The 17,387-nt window shown below is 44.8% G+C and overlaps 1 protein-coding gene across 4 annotated transcripts in view; it reads right to left on the bottom strand.

The window, feature by feature from the left end:
• The window catches only part of rif1.S (replication timing regulatory factor 1 S homeolog), a 51,292-nt gene that overhangs the window by 4,259 nt on the left and 29,646 nt on the right, over nt 1-17,387 (bottom strand). For 3 of the 4 annotated variants that reach the window (XM_018237150.2, XM_018237149.2, XM_041577609.1), the window contains exons 22-32: nt 12,101-12,377; nt 11,223-11,262; nt 10,874-11,076; nt 9,841-9,934; nt 9,622-9,753; nt 9,383-9,522; nt 9,042-9,131; nt 8,913-8,961; nt 5,828-8,620; nt 5,405-5,548; nt 4,990-5,067 (exon numbers count right to left, since the gene is read on the bottom strand). In XM_018237150.2, the coding sequence (XP_018092639.1) occupies nt 4,990-5,067; nt 5,405-5,548; nt 5,828-8,620; nt 8,913-8,961; nt 9,042-9,131; nt 9,383-9,522; nt 9,622-9,753; nt 9,841-9,934; nt 10,874-11,076; nt 11,223-11,262; nt 12,101-12,377 (4,040 nt within the window). 4 annotated transcript variants of the gene reach the window in all.

Raw genomic sequence — 17,387 nt, 5'->3', positions numbered from 1 at the left:
GATGTGGAAGGCAGAGACCACCTTGGGAAGGAAGCTGGGAACAGTACGAAGAACAGCCTTATCTTCGTGGAAAACGAGGAATGGTTCCACACAGGATAGTGCCCCGAGCTCTGACACTCGCCTGGCCGATGAGATTGCCACCAGGAATGCCGTCTTCCATGTGAGAACGTCCAACCCCACATCAGCAAGTGGCTCGAAGGGAGGATCGAGAAGAGCCGACAGAACTAAATTCAGATCCCATGGAGGCAGGGGTTGCCTGAATTGAGGTGACACACGGGCGACGCCCTGAAGAAAGGTCCGAACATCTTCCTCCAGAGCAATCCGCTGCTGGAAAAGGATGGATAGAGCAGATATTTGAGCTTTGAGAGAGCCGAGGCCTTTGTCCAGCCCTGTTTGAAGAAACTTCAGAATCCAGGGAAGTCTGAAAACCCCAAAGGGAACCTCCTCTGCGCTACACCAGGAACGGTATGTTTCCCACACCCTGTGGTAGACCTTGGAGGTGACCGGTTTTCGTGCTTTGATCATGGTGTGAATGACGTCTTCCGAAAACACTTTGTCTTAGTACTGCCGCCTCAAGAGCCATCCCGTTAAGGCAAAGAACTGAGGGTTGTGGTGAAAAATTGGACATTGACGTAACAGCTGAGGAGACGGAGGCAGTGGTACAGGAGGCTCCAAGGACAGATCGAGGAGAGCGGAGTACCATGACCTCCGGGGCCAGAGAGGTGCCACGAGAATCACTGTGACTGGATCTCTGGCGATTTTTCTTAACACTCGAGGTAGCATGGGAAGTGGAGGGAATACATACGCCAGTCGAAAGTGCCAGGGCATGGTCATGGCATCTATGCCCGCCGCCAGAGGGTCTCTGCGCCGTGCGAAGAAGGTGGGCACCTTCCGATTTTCTCTGGTTGCCATGAGGTCGATCTGCGGCCGTCCCCATTTGGCTACTAGCAACTGAAATGAGTCCTGGTGCAGTTCCCATTCGCCTGGGTCGAGATGGTGACGGCTGAGGAAATTGGCTTCCACGTTGTCCACTCCTGGAATGTGGATTGCGGATATCTGGGTTGTCGTTCTTTCTGCCCATTCCAGGATGAGGGCCACCTCTTGATTTGCTAGAGTGCTTCTGGTGCCTCCCTGACGGTTGATGTATGCCACCGCCGTGGCGTTGTCCGACTGGATCCGGACAGCTTGATTTCTCAGCAGGTGGTCCCATACGAGAAGTGCTTTGAGGATGGCTCGTAGTTCCAGAATGTTGATCGGTAGACTCGACTCGTCTGGGGACCAGCGACCCTGAGAGGATAGGCCCTGGAACGTCGCCCCCCAGCCCGTGAGGCTTGCATCTGTGGTGACTATCTGCCAGGACGGTTCCTGGAAGTTCCTCCCCTGGTTGAGACGGCCTGGGGCTAGCCACCAGTTCAAGGATTTCCTCGTTGTTGTCGGGAGGGCTATCCGCTGGCGAAGGGATGTCCTGTTCCACCGTTGTAGGACAGTCGTCTGAAGTGGCCGGAGTCGAAACTGGGCAAAAGGTACCACCTCCATCGAGGAAACCATCAGCCCTAGTACTCTCATGCACGTCTGTATTGTCGGGAACGTGGAGGACCGCAGGGACCGGACAGCTGCCTGGATCTTGGTCTGCTTGTCGGGAGGCAGAAATATCTGTTGCCGGGCTGTGTCGAATTGCAGACCCAGAAAAAGGAGGGACTGGCGAGGTGTTGGGGAGGACTTCTCGAAGTTGATTGTCCAACCGAACCTCTGCAGACTCCGTATGGTGAATTGAATGTTGTGTTCCGCTATGTCCTTGGATCTGGCCTTGAGAAGGAGGTCGTCCAAGTAGGGCATAATGAACACTCCCCTCACTCGGAGGAAGGCAGCCATGGCTGCCATTATCTTCGTGAAGATCCGCGGAGCAGAGGACAGCCCAAAGGGCAGGGCCACGAACTGAAAATGAAGGTTTCTGAAGGCGAACCTCAGGAATTTTTGATGTTGAGGGAAGATCGGAACATGCAGATAGGCGTCTCGAATGTCCAGAGATGCCAGGAAGTCCCCATGCTCCAGTGCCCTGATGACGGTGCGAACCGATTCCATCTTGAATTTGTGGTATACTACCCACTTGTTCAGCTGTTTGAGGCGAGGATGGGACGAAAGGAGCCATCTTTCTTTGGCACAATAAAGATGTTTGAATAAAACCCCTGAAACCTTTGATGAGGAGGAACAGGGACTATGACCCCGGATTCTGTTAGTGAGTCTATGATGGATAGAAAGGCTCGCCGTTTCGTGTCTTGCACTGGTACCCTGGACATGAAGAAATGACGTGGGGGGAGTTGATGAAACTCTAGCCGGTAACCGGAGGAGACCGTCTGAGTGACCCAGGAGTCGTCGATGAGATGGACCCAGGTATCTGCAAAAAACTGAAGTCTTCCCCCTAGTCTTCCTACAGCTGTAGGATTGGTGGGAACCTAGTCAGGATGAAGAATGCGTGTCTCCTGACGGCTTGGGCTGTGGTTTACGATGTTGCCAAGTCGATTTCCCCTTGTTTGGGAAACGGGTCTTGAAGGAGGAGTGTGAACTTGCGGAAGGATTGGTCTTGTGGTGGCGAAAACTTTGGTTCCGAAAGGACTGACCCTTCCTGAAGGAGAATGCTGACTTGGTTCTCTGCTGAGGCAGGAGCGTGCTCTTGCCCCCAGTAGCCTGAGAAATTATTTTGTCCAACTCATCCCCAAATAGTTTGGAGCCTAGAAAGGGAATGGAGATGAGTGACTTTTTGGAACTAAGGTCCGCAGACCACAGTTTGAGCCAAAGAGCCCTGCAGGCCGCCACTGAGAGAGATGAAGCTCTGGCGAGAACTCTTGCTGCGTCAAGAGAAGCGTCCGCTAGGAATTGGTTGGCCTCCTGGATGTAGGAGGCTAGTTGAACAATCTGGTCTCTTGGGCCCCCTTCATGTGCCATCTGTAGTAGCGAATTGGACCAGGTCTCAACCGCTTGGGTCACCCAGGCGGAAGCTAGGACAGGTCGAAGTGCCGAACCCACCGAAATGAAGTTGGCCTTGAGTATGCCCTCTAGTTTTTTGTCGGTAGGGTCTTTAAAGGCAGATGCATCCGGCACGGGCAGGGTGGTGGCCTTGGAAAGGCGCGAGACAGGTGCATCCACCACTGGGGGTGTGCTCCACTTGTCGGTACATTCCTTGGGAAAGGGGTACTGTTTGGCGAAGTGTTTGGTAATTTGAAACTTTGTCTGGATTTTGCCACTCTTCTAGGACTATGGCCTGTAGCTGTTCGTGAGCAGGAAAACAAACAGATGTCTTGTGTTTTCTCTTGAAGAGAGTCGATTTCTTCTGAGCTGTATCCTCTTCCTGGATATGCAGTGTCTCCAGTACTGCCCTTATGAGGCTGTCAACCGCAGGGGCTGCTTCAGCCGCTTCGTCTTCCCCAGAGTCAGATGCATCTGAAGAGGAAAGAACTTCACCCTCACTGGCCTCCTCGTCGGAAGAAGGAAGTGTAGGGGACCCCCTAAGTGCATCCTTCAGGTTGTGTGATCGCTTGCGCTTGGAGGAGGTCACAGGTTTGGCAGTTATTTGTGCCAGCATTTTGTCAATAGAAGAGGCCAGATGAGGAATGCATTGCAGGCTGGAGAGGGACTGAGAGAGTGAAACAGCCCACCCTGGTGCGTCAGAGGTGCCTAGGGAAGTAGGGTCCCCTCTATGTGAAGGCCCAGGATCTGAGATTGCTGGGGCTGAGAGGTCAGAGGCTGTAAAATTGGAAGCCTGTGCCTGGAGGTTGCTACAAGCAAAGCATAGGGGATCTACTTGGCCCTCCCGGAACTTGGTGAGGCATTTAGAGCATGCAAAAAACATGACTGATTGAGAGAGAACGCCCCCCCTAGAGAAAAGTTCCCCCCTGCCTTCTGCCATGTGAGAGTGTTCGCAATATGCACGAATTCCCCAGGTACCTGAAGCCTAAGAGGCTGAGGGAGAGAGGAAGGGCTGTGGTCCGTGTGGTCTAGGCTGCTGAGCTGCCGAGCGACGCAGGGCCCTTGTCTGTGAGGCGGGAGTGAAAAGAGCGCGAAGAGTAGAGCAGAGGGAAGACGCGCGCTGTGACGTCACCAGGGCGCGACCCGCTGACTAGACTGCTCCTCCCGCAAGGACGGCTCGCGAAGGGGAGCGCGCCGGGAATAGTGGCAGAAGGCAGGTGGGACTATAAGGGGGGCGTGTGTCTCACCTGTCCGGTAGGGAGAGCGCTGATGCTGCGCATTCGGCTCTCCCTGGGAATGTGTTGCCGGTGCGCCAGTCGGTTCCTCTACTTGGGGCCTTCTCGCGTCGACACCGGTCTGCGTTGGGGGCTAGCACGAGTGAACAGGCTAAGCCTGACACGGCATCACGCCTGGTGCTGATGCTAATCATTCAGCCGATGAGTCCTATCGTTGGGCCTTCCTAAGGCCGGTCCAACCTCCTGAGGAGGACACTGAAAAACTGGCGCCCTCTGGGCATGACAGGGGATAAAGGGAGAGTGGGAGGGCTGTCAGCTCTGATGTCATCAGTGTCCTCCTCCTGATGGGCGGGACCCTTTACCCCACGGTCCCTGTGTCCCCCTAGACGTGAGAGAAAAATGAGAGAAAAATACAAGCACTTTGTCCTCAAACATCGGTAGGAGGAGGCGGCCTTTCACTACATTAGAAGCCCAAATTAAATTAGTCAGCAAAACATAACGTGAAGATATGCATTGTAGCAGGAAAAACAATACAGGCTAACCGCTTCTCCACTTGTTAAGTAATCAGAGAGACAGACTGGAGAGGACTCCGTGTGCCTTTGCAATCAGAAGCAAGGGAAGGGAAACTTGGGTAATGGACATGTCTAGCCCCATGCAGGAGAAGCACTATTAACTGATGCATTTTGTAAAAAATATGTTTTCCATTTAACACTTTCTTGCTGATCTGTATCAGGTGTCCAGGTGCCAGTGCATATGATTTCTGAACACAATCCTAAGGATTTTAACTCACCAAATTTTTCTTTGAGCTTTTGAATCCAAGTACTCTTGAGCTTGGAGAAACAAAACCTTTTGTAGGAGTTGTGTTATGCTGGAATACATAAAATACACAAAAAAAAAAATCAATACTACATCATAAAATGTATATCCACCTAAAACTTTTTGCATAGGGATATACAAAATGCTATTTTTGCAAATTGGCCAAATCCTGAATCTTTCATACAGGATTTGTTTAAACAGATGCAGATTTGTTTTGTAGCAACTGCCTGGCAAACCTCTAAATATTCAGCACTCTAAGCCATACTTCTTGACTTCAAAAAGCCATTCTAAACATGAAAAACCCATAAATGCAATACAATTCTCTGTACACTACCACCTTAATATTAAAAAAAAAAAAATCCACAAAGCTCGATATAAAGAAATCTTACCTTAGGCTGATTGCTTGTTAGAAGTTTCAGACTTCGAGAGGATGGGGAATTTGAAGAGCTACACCTTACAACAGGGCTTTTTCGGTCTATGTCATCTGCCAGTCCTTCTTGATATATTGGATTAGCAAATGAAACTCTGCGAATCTAAGTAGTGATACAGATTCAACATTTAAAAACATTAAACAACCAAAATGTTTAATAGTTACTTAAAATTTTTAAGCTTTGCATTGCTAGGAGAGGTTTGTTTATACATTGATTAAATCTTGTGGAAGGATAGAGCCCAAAAACAGATTTTGTAAAATTGTTATTCACTGTACAGCTATAAGTTTCCAATGTTCAGTATCTGCTCATTGTCCTGAGCAAATATAAAATTCCTTTAGGGCACAGTAGAAACATTGATCAGTGTAAAAATTGAATAATTACCTTGTTAAGAGGTGACGGAGAGTCATTTTCCTGTTGTCTCTTTACACCTTTCTTTAATATGCTAGTTGATGGTGATGCTGAAGGAGACCAGCAAGAATTTCCTCCTGGACTATCATTAGCCAAGGTGAAATTGACCAATCCTTTCATTTTTGGAGGAGAGTCGGTGTCTGCCCTTCCTTCAGTCACTTTGTCTTCCATAGCCACGTTTTCAGGTACATCAGGAGTTGCAAGCTTTTCTGAAGCAACACAAACATCTTCTATGGTTTCTTTTTCGGGTTCTGCTGGGTTACTGCTACAGTCTATGAAACCTGATAAACAGTGACTGGATTCTGGTTTAATAAGAGTGTTTTCAGCTATATTTTCAGCACTGGCCACCCCCATTTCAGGGTCAATGTTTTCACTAGCAGTTGCAGTTTTTGTCTCCATGTCTTTGGTGACATTTAATACTCTGATAAAATTGTTATCCAGCTGAGGAATGTAATTTTCTTTATCCTCATCACATATTTTCGGAATATCGGAATCTTTACCCTGAACTACAGTTTGTCCTGAAATTTCATCAGGTAGTCTCTGGGCAACTTTAGGTACTGCAGAACCTCTCTCTAGAATCTCCATGGTCTCATGTGAAGCTTCTAAATTCTGTTCTGGATTGCTCATAGTCTCTTCAAAAGCTGCTACCTCTTTTCCTGGAGCCTCCATAAGCTCTTCTAGCACTTTAATGTGCTCTTCTGGAGCCTGAATGACCGGAGTCTCGATAGTCTCTTCTAAAGACTCCATGGTTTCTTCAAGAGCTTCTGTGTTCTCTTTTGTAGCCTTAATGCTGTCTTCTCGAGGCTCAGCATTCTCTTCCACAGATTCCATGGTCTCTTCAAGAGCTTCTGTGTTCTCTTTTGTAGCCTTAATGGTGTCTTCCTGAGGCTCAGCATTCTTTTCCACAGATTCCATGGTCTCTTCTGGAGCTGCCACAGTTTTTGTTTCAACAAAAATCTGTGTTACTTCCTCTACTTCACTTTTAGTTTCTTCATTTAAGGGAACCACTGTATTTTCCTGTTCAGATTCTGTATCAGATTTCAATTCACTAACAGATGGCTTGAAAAAACACTTGTCTTTGGTTTCAACTAATGGTGTGCTAACAGCACATGGTCCCAAAAATACAGTTTCATCAAATGGGGTGTCAGACATCTCAGAAGCAACAAGACTTGAATGGACCTTCTTTGGTTTGAGATCTGCCTTTGCAGAAGAGTTCAATACTGTATGGGTTGACTCCTTATTGTTTGATGCTTTTCCACAGCAGTCACAGCTCTTAGACCTTCTTGCCCTTTTGGTTCGTTTATGAAAGCAGTCGGATACATGCAGGTTACTTTCAGATGGCTGGAACACCTCAGAAACTGCTGTGGAAAAATCACTAGCTGTGGGTTCGGTCAATAAACTTTGGAGCCTGCTGTAACTTTTTGTGACATCATAAGTTTTGTTTGTTTCTGTGGCAACATTTGCCTCAGACACTGTACTATCTGAAATTAAAGTATAAGTCTTGCTACTAATTTCTTTTGTTTTAGAGTGATAAACCTCTGACTCCATTTCTGAGCCACTCTCTAGGTTATTTTCTTCAAGAGATTGTTTTTCAGGATCATTTTCTCCATTAGGGACAGTTTCTGTTGGCTCGTTGTCTTGCGAAAGTGGTGATGGAGTATTTACATTATCATCCTTCTCAATGCTCTTCGTTTTACTCCTCCAAGATCTTTTTCTTTTTGTACTTTCTTCCCGTGTTTCCGAATGGTCAGACTCAGAGTTCTCACTTGCAAGAACAAGCCCTTGTGAAGAACGTCTTGTCTGATATCTTGTTCTGCTTCTTGTGATCTCCTGGCTTTCGCCCTGTTCTTCATCCTGTTTCATAGCTGTAGCCTTGACTTTATCAAGGTCTGCTTCTGGAAGGTTCTTTTTGTCATGATCCAGGCCATCTTTTTCTTGTGTTTTGACTACCTTTTCACGTTGCGGTTTCTGCCCTTTGTCAGCTATACTCTTTACACCATCTAATATTTCTGACTGCCTTCGGGAAGATCGCCTCAAGGATTTCTGATTAGAGGTTGCTTGTTGAATTTGTGAAGTGTCATTGTTTGCATGATTAATGGTTTCTGGAGGAGTGTTTTCTTTACATTCAGCGTTATCCTTACTTTCTTTGACAGTCTCTGCAACTTCTGACTCCAATTCCTGAGTCTGAGAATCTGGTACCCAGTCTTTATTTTCATGTCGCTCAAGATCACCAACATTATTCTGAGGCTCGCTGGAAGAGTCACCTTTTACATCCTCTGTTTTCACTGCATTTTCTGGCATAAGTAAAGACTTTGGCTTTCTACCTCTTTTTGAGACTGGTTTTGAAACCTCTGTTTTAGAAGACACCAATTCCATATTTTCCTTTTCTTTAGAGGTCTGTGAATTTTCTACTTTCACAGCTTCTTGGCTATCAGGAACTAAAACTTCAGTTGCCTTTGGGAATTGTGTGTTTGATAAAGGACTGAAAGAATTACTCATGGAACTGTCAAACTTCTCTAATGTAATGAATGATTGCCTTCTGCTAACAGGTGGGGGTGGTGTACCTTGCACCATGTCTGAAGAGGTAGAACTGTTGCTAATATTTGATGTGTTTTGAACTTCAGTGTTGGTTTCACCAACTGCTGAAGCATCTGTACTTTCTGTCTGAGCTCTCTTGCCATCCGAAATGTCATGGTCACATTTTGCCACTGGCTTGATTTCCTTTGAAAAACCATTTTCATTCAGCAAAACTTTAGGAACATTTTCCTACAAAGAGATAACAAGCATAAACTAGTTTGCTACTTTTACACAGAACAACAAAACACAATTTAGTGGTGGCAACAGTGAAATCATCAAAACTTCAAATGGCATTAAAAACCTTAATATAAACCTTTTAATTCACATAGCTTGTTTGTAGGTAGGAATGTCTGGTAAATCTCACAGTGGTGACTGAAATCTTAATATCTATAATTGACTTCACACTATTGAATATATATATTATAAAAAAAAAAAAAGAAAAAAAGAGAGAGTGAATATGGGAGTGACGATAGACAAGTACCTTTGCTTCAGATGCCTTTTCTTCTTGTCCTGCAAGTGTGGGCATTTCCCTATGAGAACATTTTTAATAAAGTGATTTAGAATTTAAATATATTAAGTCGGTAAAAAAATCATTTGTAAATATACTCACAATGAATTGTCTTGGCTCTGAGAATACTGGGTAAATAGTGTGGTATCCTGAGATGCATCTAGATTGTTGTACATTGTCGGTATATCAACCCTAGAAAGTGACACACAAATGTTTTGCTACTTTTGAATAGCACTTCCAAAAAAAATGTAGAATAATAGGTTATGCAACTGAAAAGATATCAATGAAGGGACTTTTGAAATTAAAGTCTTGCTAACAGTTACTATGGAGGCACCTCAACCTAAATATCATCCTATTTTAAAAGCATTATAGATTTCAGCCTAAATCCATGTTCAAATAGCCTGTGTTGTAAAGGGATGTATGTATGTGAATTCTTAACCAACCTCTTTGTTCGAAGGACTTCTTTTTGGTGTTCAGTTAATAGTCTCTCTTTTGTTTCAGGTGGAATAAAAACAAAGTCAACAGATCTTTCTTCGTCCAACAGCTTCTCTTTAGGTTTTGGTGAAGAGAAATCCAATTTTAACTAACAGGAAAAGAAAATGTGAGATGAAAATGCATTCTGTCACTGCAGTTGTTACTGAAACAATAGTGTGTGTATTCCTAAAACAGGTCAAACAATTACTTTAGCTTGCGTTGGTCTCGGTGGAGTCCCTTTATCCTTTGCTTGTTCAACGCGCACTAGTAAAGAGTCACGTTTTCCAGTGGATCTGACTTCAATCCCACTGATCTTTGCTTCTAGCTGGGAGTTGTCCATCTGTTGAGGATAAAGTCAAGAGCCTCTTAGTAGAACTATTTTAAAAATTAGGTTTAATATAGCAAACCTATATATTAAAGAACTTACATTTTCAGAATGAGGTCCACTTAAGTCTTCAGATAAAAATGTAAACCCTGGTAAAAGGAGTGGAGTCTTTGATTTCACCTGGCTTAATACTGGCCTATATGACAAATACAGAATTTACAATTAATGCCATCTCTGCACACTAGAACACCACCTCCCGATCTGTGTCCCCCAAGCAGACCTAGAGAAAAGACTTTCAATTGCTTTCCATTATTTTTTACCGTTTTTCCAAATTTTAAGTTTAAAGTTGAATGTTACCGTCTCTGGTGTTTCAGTCTGGCAGCTCAATAATGCAAGTGCAGTCTAAATGGTTACAATTTTGCAAGATTTAGTTGATACATTTCTCAGCAACTATTGTTTCAATTCTAATAGCTGCCTGTAATGAAACCCAGAGATTCTACTCAGCAGGGACAAAGATAAGAAATGCATCAACTAAATTGTTTCAATTTAGAAGTTTACAAGGTCGCAACCTCCCCACACAGAGCTACTTTAGAAGGTGAAAAATTACATTTTACACTTCATTAGAAAAACCGTGACAGAAAATTATTGTATAAAGTCATTATTTCTGGTGATTTGTCTGAAAACAACTAGTTGTTTGAAGGCGAACTACCCCTTTAAAGTAAATGGAAATCATGCAAATTTTCCAGCCTCTCCGCGGTTGAAAAAAAATGAAACTAAAAATGCCCAAGAAAAACACTCTGGAATTTCTCACATGTAACGAATATCCAAAAGAAAGGTTGTATTTTGATAAAGCACGCCTTGTGTGTAACTCCTGAGATATTCTCCCAATATGCCACCAACCTATTTCTCAGGGCCCCAAGCATGAGAGTTAGTTGCACTTTATGCATTAAAATATTAAGACATTAAATATTGTACACAATATTGTCCTTATCAGCATGACTGCAGAATGGTAGCACCTATTTCTCTAGATAAAGACAGCAGCACACTGAATAGCTATACTTGTTCGGATAGAAAAGAGTTGTAGTTTAAAACCAAAAGCATTACTAGAATAACAAATATACATATAAAGTCATACTTTAGCTCCTCTGGATAGGTCAGCATTGTTGCCTTAGCAAAGGATCCATTCCAAAATTGTGCTGCTTGGTTTCGAGTCTGTTTATTTTTATGCAGAAACAGCAAACACAAGATCGGTGAGAGGGTTTCCAGTAGGTCACTGTCATAGGGTCCATTGAATCGAGAGCCAAGACAGACAATAACATCTCCAAGTAGCTTTTCCAGCTTAAAGAAAAACAAAATTCACATTAGCACTGCGTAAATTACAGAAAAAAAGCAGGGGCATACAAAGCAAATACTTAGGGGGGGGGAAACTAAACAGTGGCAATTTTAACACACATTAGAAGTGCAAAAAACAACAGAATTCATACCTTGTTGTTGAGACCATTATAGACTTTATTACTTTCAGACCTAAAATAAAAAAAAAGAAAAAGAAAAATTGCGTTACTAATATTTGTTCACAACGGAAATTAAATGGATGAAAATACAACGGTCTACAAAGGCAAGTTGTTAGAATATAGAATAGTCAGAATGACAAATGATGCTTAAAGTGATGGACACTAAAAATGTTCTTTTCAAAAATATTAATCTACATAAAAATGTACCTATAGGTCATGTTGATCGTTTCTCATGGATAGTTCTGCTTTTGCAAGTAATGGTTACTTGAAGTTCCAAAACCTGACTGCTTTGTCAACCTGACTGTCCTGTCTTAACATGTCAGTTTCCAATACGAACGGACTACTGCTGCATAAATACGACAGCCCCCTCACAGCTGCCCATTAGTAGCCTATCAACAGAACAATGGGAAGGTAACCAGCACCCTGACACCTCTGCTGAAGGATTTGTTTACACTGCTAAAGGTGCTCCCTAGCCTAGTATTAGACATGAGAATAGCACCCAAGCAAGAAAACCCCATTGTGTTGGAAATGTATTACAATGGGAAGGGGAGAAACCAAAGCTGTCTCAAAGCAGTTCCATCTCAAATTGCTGGCTCTTTTCAAAGCTCAGTCAGGCACAATGCACAGAGTTAGCTGCCTCCACAATAATATTACAGTTAAAAAAAAAAAAAAAAAAAAAAAAAAAAAAAAAAAAAAAAACACATTCTCAGCAGCTTTAATATGGGCTAAATAATATGCAATTTCCATTTTGACATTTAATATGGGAGAACCTTTAGAACCTGTTAGGCAGACACTTCAACAACCATCAAAAAGCATGTATACTTTCTTTAAAACTAAAAACTGAAACTTACTGGGTCTTTTTAAAGAGCAGTGAAAGTGGTTTTGTGATCATTGTAAAAACAGTCCTGATCACTGAAGGTAATGTTACATGGCTGACACACGCTGAAAGAACTCCAATGAGGGAGCTACCAGTGGAAATTAAAGTGACACTGTTTGCTTCTAATTGGCATTCTTCCAATCCCAGACCGTGGAAAGAGTCAATTAATTTCACAAGTAGTTTCAGCATTGAGTTCAAGTTTCCAAGAGGCTCCCTCTTCTTCTTGGCCCAGTCAGTTGGTGTATGTGGTGCTAAAAATGAAAAAGTATTTTTACATTTGTGGAAACATTATCTGCAATGATCATGTAGTTTAAGAAAGAACTTTATATTTCATTTGAAAACAAGACAGTGCTAGGTTTCTGCATATCGTGCTACAGAAAGCCTAGAAGTATAATGTAAATAATCTGTAAAAAGCAAGATGGAGATGAATACCTCGTAGATAAAATATACATAAAAATGGCAGCAATTTAACCACACATGGTCTTCTAGTGTAAAATTATGGCTTGTGTAGGGAATACAGAAATTCATTGGTTTCAGTGAAACCATTCATTTTGTATTGTTGCAATATAGCTCATTTAGTGGCTTCACAACAAAGGGGGTGACTGCTTAAGGCAACAATCAAGATTTTCAGTCTATTTGTAAATACATTTTAAAGCAGTTGATTTTCCCCTCCCTTTACATCACTAAAATAAAATGACATTCATTTTCGATCTATCTTGTAAAAAAAAAAAAAAAAAAAAGTGGAAACATTTAGGGGGTTATTAAAATCTAAAAAGTTCTTACTATTTTCTGAAAACGACTACGACCAAATCCGCACAGACTTTCCCCCTCCTATTTAATCAATACACATTCACAATTTTTTCTTGTGCAGAAAGTCATGATAAAATTATAAAAAATCCAAATCCGATTTTGCACTCTAAACCTATGATTTATTCATAAAATCGACTGAAAGTTAAGATTTTCTCACAACTCGGAAAATCTTCCAATTGCTAATGGGACATCTGCATTGACTTTTACATGTTAAGACAGGTCTGAGTTGGGAGTACTTCTTTCATCTGCCATTGGACTTTTTCCTCCGAAAAAAGGAGATTTTGTGTACTCACCGTTCAATTTCATTTCTCTCTTCAGTCACTTGGGGGACACAGGAGACAGTGGGGTATAGCTGTGCCACTAGGAGGCAGGACAAACACGAATAGAAAAAAAAAAAAAAAAAAAAGGGGGCTCCTCCTCTGTTGGCTATACCCCAGCAGTAGGCAGAGCACAAGTCAGTTTGTACCATAGATAGGAACAGTATAACTAAGTAATAAGAACAACAAGAATTAACATACTGGCTAGTGCTAGAACCATGTCAGAAGGATAGAGGGCCTGCATCCAGGCAAGGAAGTCCTATGACCCCCAAGCAACTGAAGAGAAAAATTTAACGGTGAGTATACAAAATCTTCTTTTCTCCATTGTCGGCTTGGGGGGACACAGGAGACAGGGAGGATGTCCAAAAGCTGTCCTCTTTCCTCAGGGCGGGAAGGATAGGCCCTATGTGGAAGTAACCACTGCTGCTTGAAGGACCTTTCTGCCGAAGCGTGTCGGATGTCGCAAATGTATTGCAGAGCTGGTCTGCCGAGACTTAGTTTCCCAGGATGTGCTTATCTCCCTGGTGGAGTGAGACTTAACTCTGTCAGGTGGAGTCTATCCCTGTGCAGTGTATGCTCTTTAGATAGCTTGCTTTATCCATCTGGATATAGAGGATTTTGCGGCTGGCATGCCCTGTCTTGGTCCTGAGGGGAGGGCGAATAGTGTCCGACCTGCGGATGTCTTGGACTATATGTAGGTAAAACTAAGAGCACTGACTGGGTCCAAGGCATGCAGCGCTGCCTCCTTTGGACTGGAAGGTGAAGGGCAGAATGTTGGAATCTCTCGATTCGGGTGGAAGGCTGAAACGCCCTTTGGCAGGAAAGAAGGTAGAGTACGTAGAGCCACTTTGTCATGGTGAAAGATGAGGAAGGGACGCGCATAGCTGACGCTATTGCCAGAAGGAAAACAGTTTTCCTAGTAGCCCACTGAAGTCCATTGGCTTGAAGGGAGCTCTTTGCAGTGCCCTTAGCACTAGCGTGGGCTACTCCTTGTGGCTTATTGGTCCTTGTAGCACTAGATCTGAACGAGGTGGTAGGGTCCAGGGTCCTGCTAATGAGAGGTTCAGGAGGTCCGAAAACCAGGTGTGACTAGGCCACTTGGGCGCTATCAGGATTAATGTGGTGTGCTCCCTCTGCAACTTCCGGATTGCTCGGGGTATCAGAGGAAGTGGAGGGAACGCACAAGATAGACGAAAGTTCCAAGGAGCTGTGAGCCTTTGCAGCCAGTCCTAGTGGGTCTCGGTAGCGAGCGAAGGTCGGCACCTTTCCATTTTTTCTGGTTGCTATGATATCCACCTCTGGCATCCCCCACTGTTGAGTCACCTCGGAGAAGAACTCCTCGTTTAGTGACCACTCACCGGGATCTAAGGTCTGGCAGCTGAGGAAGTCTACCTCCCAGTTTTGGAGGCCCAGGATGTAGATGGCTAACACCAGACAAGTCTTGTTGCCAGTGGAGGAAGCCTAGACGAATCGCTTGGATTTCTAGCAGATTGATTGGTAAGCAACGTTCCTCCTGAGACCACCTGCCCTGTGCAGAGCATCAGATAAAGGTTTGCGTCTGTCAGGAGGTACCACTGGGGTTCCCAAATCACCTGTCTGGAGAAGGTTGGCAATCACATGTCGAAAAAGCCCTTTGTTTGGTTGGTTCCTGAGGGATTCTAGACATGAAGAAACGATGAGGGGGCCGTGAGGAGAATTCCAGGCGGTACCGCCTGCGTAATGGAGAGCCAGGTATCTGCAAAGTGTTGAAGCCTTCTTCCTAAGGGTACCTGGTCTGACGGGTGGGGGTAACCAGTCATGCCGAGGTGGACTTGTCCGCAGCCCTGAAGGAGGGCTTGCGGTTCTGCAATGTGGATATGGGCTTGTCCTCTAGCAGAAGGGGTGTGCCATGGGGGAGATGACAGGATGCTTTTGTTTTGTAAAGGGGCAAAAAAACTTCCCCCTTCTAAAGAAGGAACGGGCCTTAGGCTGTGGAAGCAATGTGCTCTTGCCCACTGTAGCATGGCTGATGATTTTGTCGATGTTGGGGCTGAATAGGAGCTTTCCCTTGAACGGGAGAGAGGTGAGAGACTTCTTGGAAGAGATCTGCTGCCCACAGCGTTCATCCAGAGAGATCTGCGCGCCGTGACAATACTGAGGTTCTGCCGATTAGTTGTGCTGCATCAAGTGAGGCTTTACAAATGTAATCGGTTGCTTCCTTTATTTTAGATGCCCATTGGAAAAGTTCATAGCGTGGGGCCCCTGACGAAATTGCCTTAAGGAGAGAATCGGACCATGCTTGAATAGCCATTCTTACCCAGGCGGTGGCTAGCAGTGGGCAGAGGGATGTCCCTGAAGCAGAGAATAAGGAACAAAGCAAGCCCTCTAACTTTTTGTCCATATGGTCTTTGAAGGAGAAGGCGTCTGGGACTGGCAAGGCTGTATTCTTGGACAGCCGAGAGAGCAGGGCATCTACAAAAGATGGTGAAGACCACTTCTCAGTCGAATCAGGCAGGAACGGATATAGTTTTAAGAATCTGTTTGCCTGAAAACGCCTCTCGGGCTCGTCCCACTGCTGCTGAATGATCTGTTCAAGCTGTGAGTGAACAGGGAAGGTGGGCAAAGCTCTGCTGTTTTGCTTAAAGGGGAAGGAAACCTAGTTGGCGCAAAAACCCTCCCCCCTGGCCTACCCGTCCCGCTGGGCAAATGCCCCTAACTTGTTACTTACCCTTCTGCGCAGGTCCAGTCCAGGGAGTTCACAGACGACATCTTCTTCCACGCGATCTTCTTCCTGCTTTGAACGGCGTTTTGGCACATGCACAGTAGGAGCATTTTGCCGGTACGTATCTACTGCACATGCGCCAAAAGTCACGAGGTACTTTTGGCGCATGCGCAGTAGATCGTACCAGCGAAATGCTCCTACTGCGCATGCCCCGGCCAAAGCAGGAAGATCGCGTGGAAGATGTCGTCTGTGAACTCCCTGGACTGGACTTGCGCAGAAGGGTAAGTAACAAGTTAGGGGCATTTGCCCAGCGGGACGAGTAGGCCAGGGGGGAGGAGGGGGGGAGGAGGGTGGGAGGGTTTTTGCACCAACTAGGTTTCCTTCCCCTTTAAAGGGTGTCTGAAGTCTTAGGGTTATCCTCAGGTTCCTACAGGTTGAGCGTCTCTAGGACTGATGGTCAGGGAATTGACTGCATCGGATGAGAATTTTGTGGACTCGTCCTCCTGCATGTCTGAACTGTGGGACAATTCGCTGGGAGAGTAGCTTCCACTCTCCTTGCCTGAGGGAGAGGGGGCCCTACGTTTGGGTTGTCCAGCCGAGAGAGTAGCTTGTCTAAGGAAAGCGCTAGTTTAGGAATTCCCTTGGCTAGGTGTGTTGCCCAATCTGGGATAGATTGCAATCCAGAATCTGACGGATCTGCACGGGAAGGTTCAAAAAACCTGAGTGGATGGTTTACACCTGGAACATATGGGTTCTTTGTAGCCTGCTGGTAGCCTTTTGTGGCATTTGGCACAGGCTCCTGTGTGAGTGGGGGCAGAGGTTGGGCCCAATTCCCTGTGGTGTGGAGGGTTTGCCCATGAAGTTGTTGGAACCCCTGGGCGCCGGTTCCTTCCTCGTCTCCCAGCCAGATGACAGTCTTCCTGAAGGGGAGAAGAGAGTCTGTAAGGTTGGTCAGAGCAATATAGCTTTTTTTGACCCCAGGGACAGAATCCTACATTGGGAGATATCAGGGTAGGCACTCTACTCAGTGTAGGTGACTTTGAATCTCCAGTGTGAGAATGGTCTTGGGGAAAAAAAAAAAAAAAAAATTGCTGAGTCCTAACCTCCTTAGGACAACAAAAAACTGACCTAGGCTCTGCCTACTGCTGGGGGGGGGGGGGGGTGTATAGCCAGGGGAGGAGGAGACAATTTTTTTTTTCTTTCCTGCCTCCTAGTGGCATTAGGTATACCCCACTGTCTCCCAAGCCGACAGTGGAGAAATTGGTATTTTTCCCTTTAAAAGTCCGACCAGAAAACTTTGGAGCTTAATAAATAACCCCCTTGGAGGGGGATAACTATGCAAAGCACTTTTAATTTATTGTATGCAAGGGATTTCACCAGTTTGACACTGTAGTCGCAGAAACCAATGGATGAGGTTCCAACTTGAAACAGTT

The sequence above is a fragment of the Xenopus laevis genome, chromosome 9_10S (genome assembly GCF_017654675.1).
Source record: "Xenopus laevis strain J_2021 chromosome 9_10S, Xenopus_laevis_v10.1, whole genome shotgun sequence".
Lineage (NCBI taxonomy): Eukaryota > Metazoa > Chordata > Amphibia > Anura > Pipidae > Xenopus > Xenopus laevis.
Note: the sequence above shows the minus strand (reverse complement) of the source record. Positions and strands in the feature narration are given on the sequence as shown.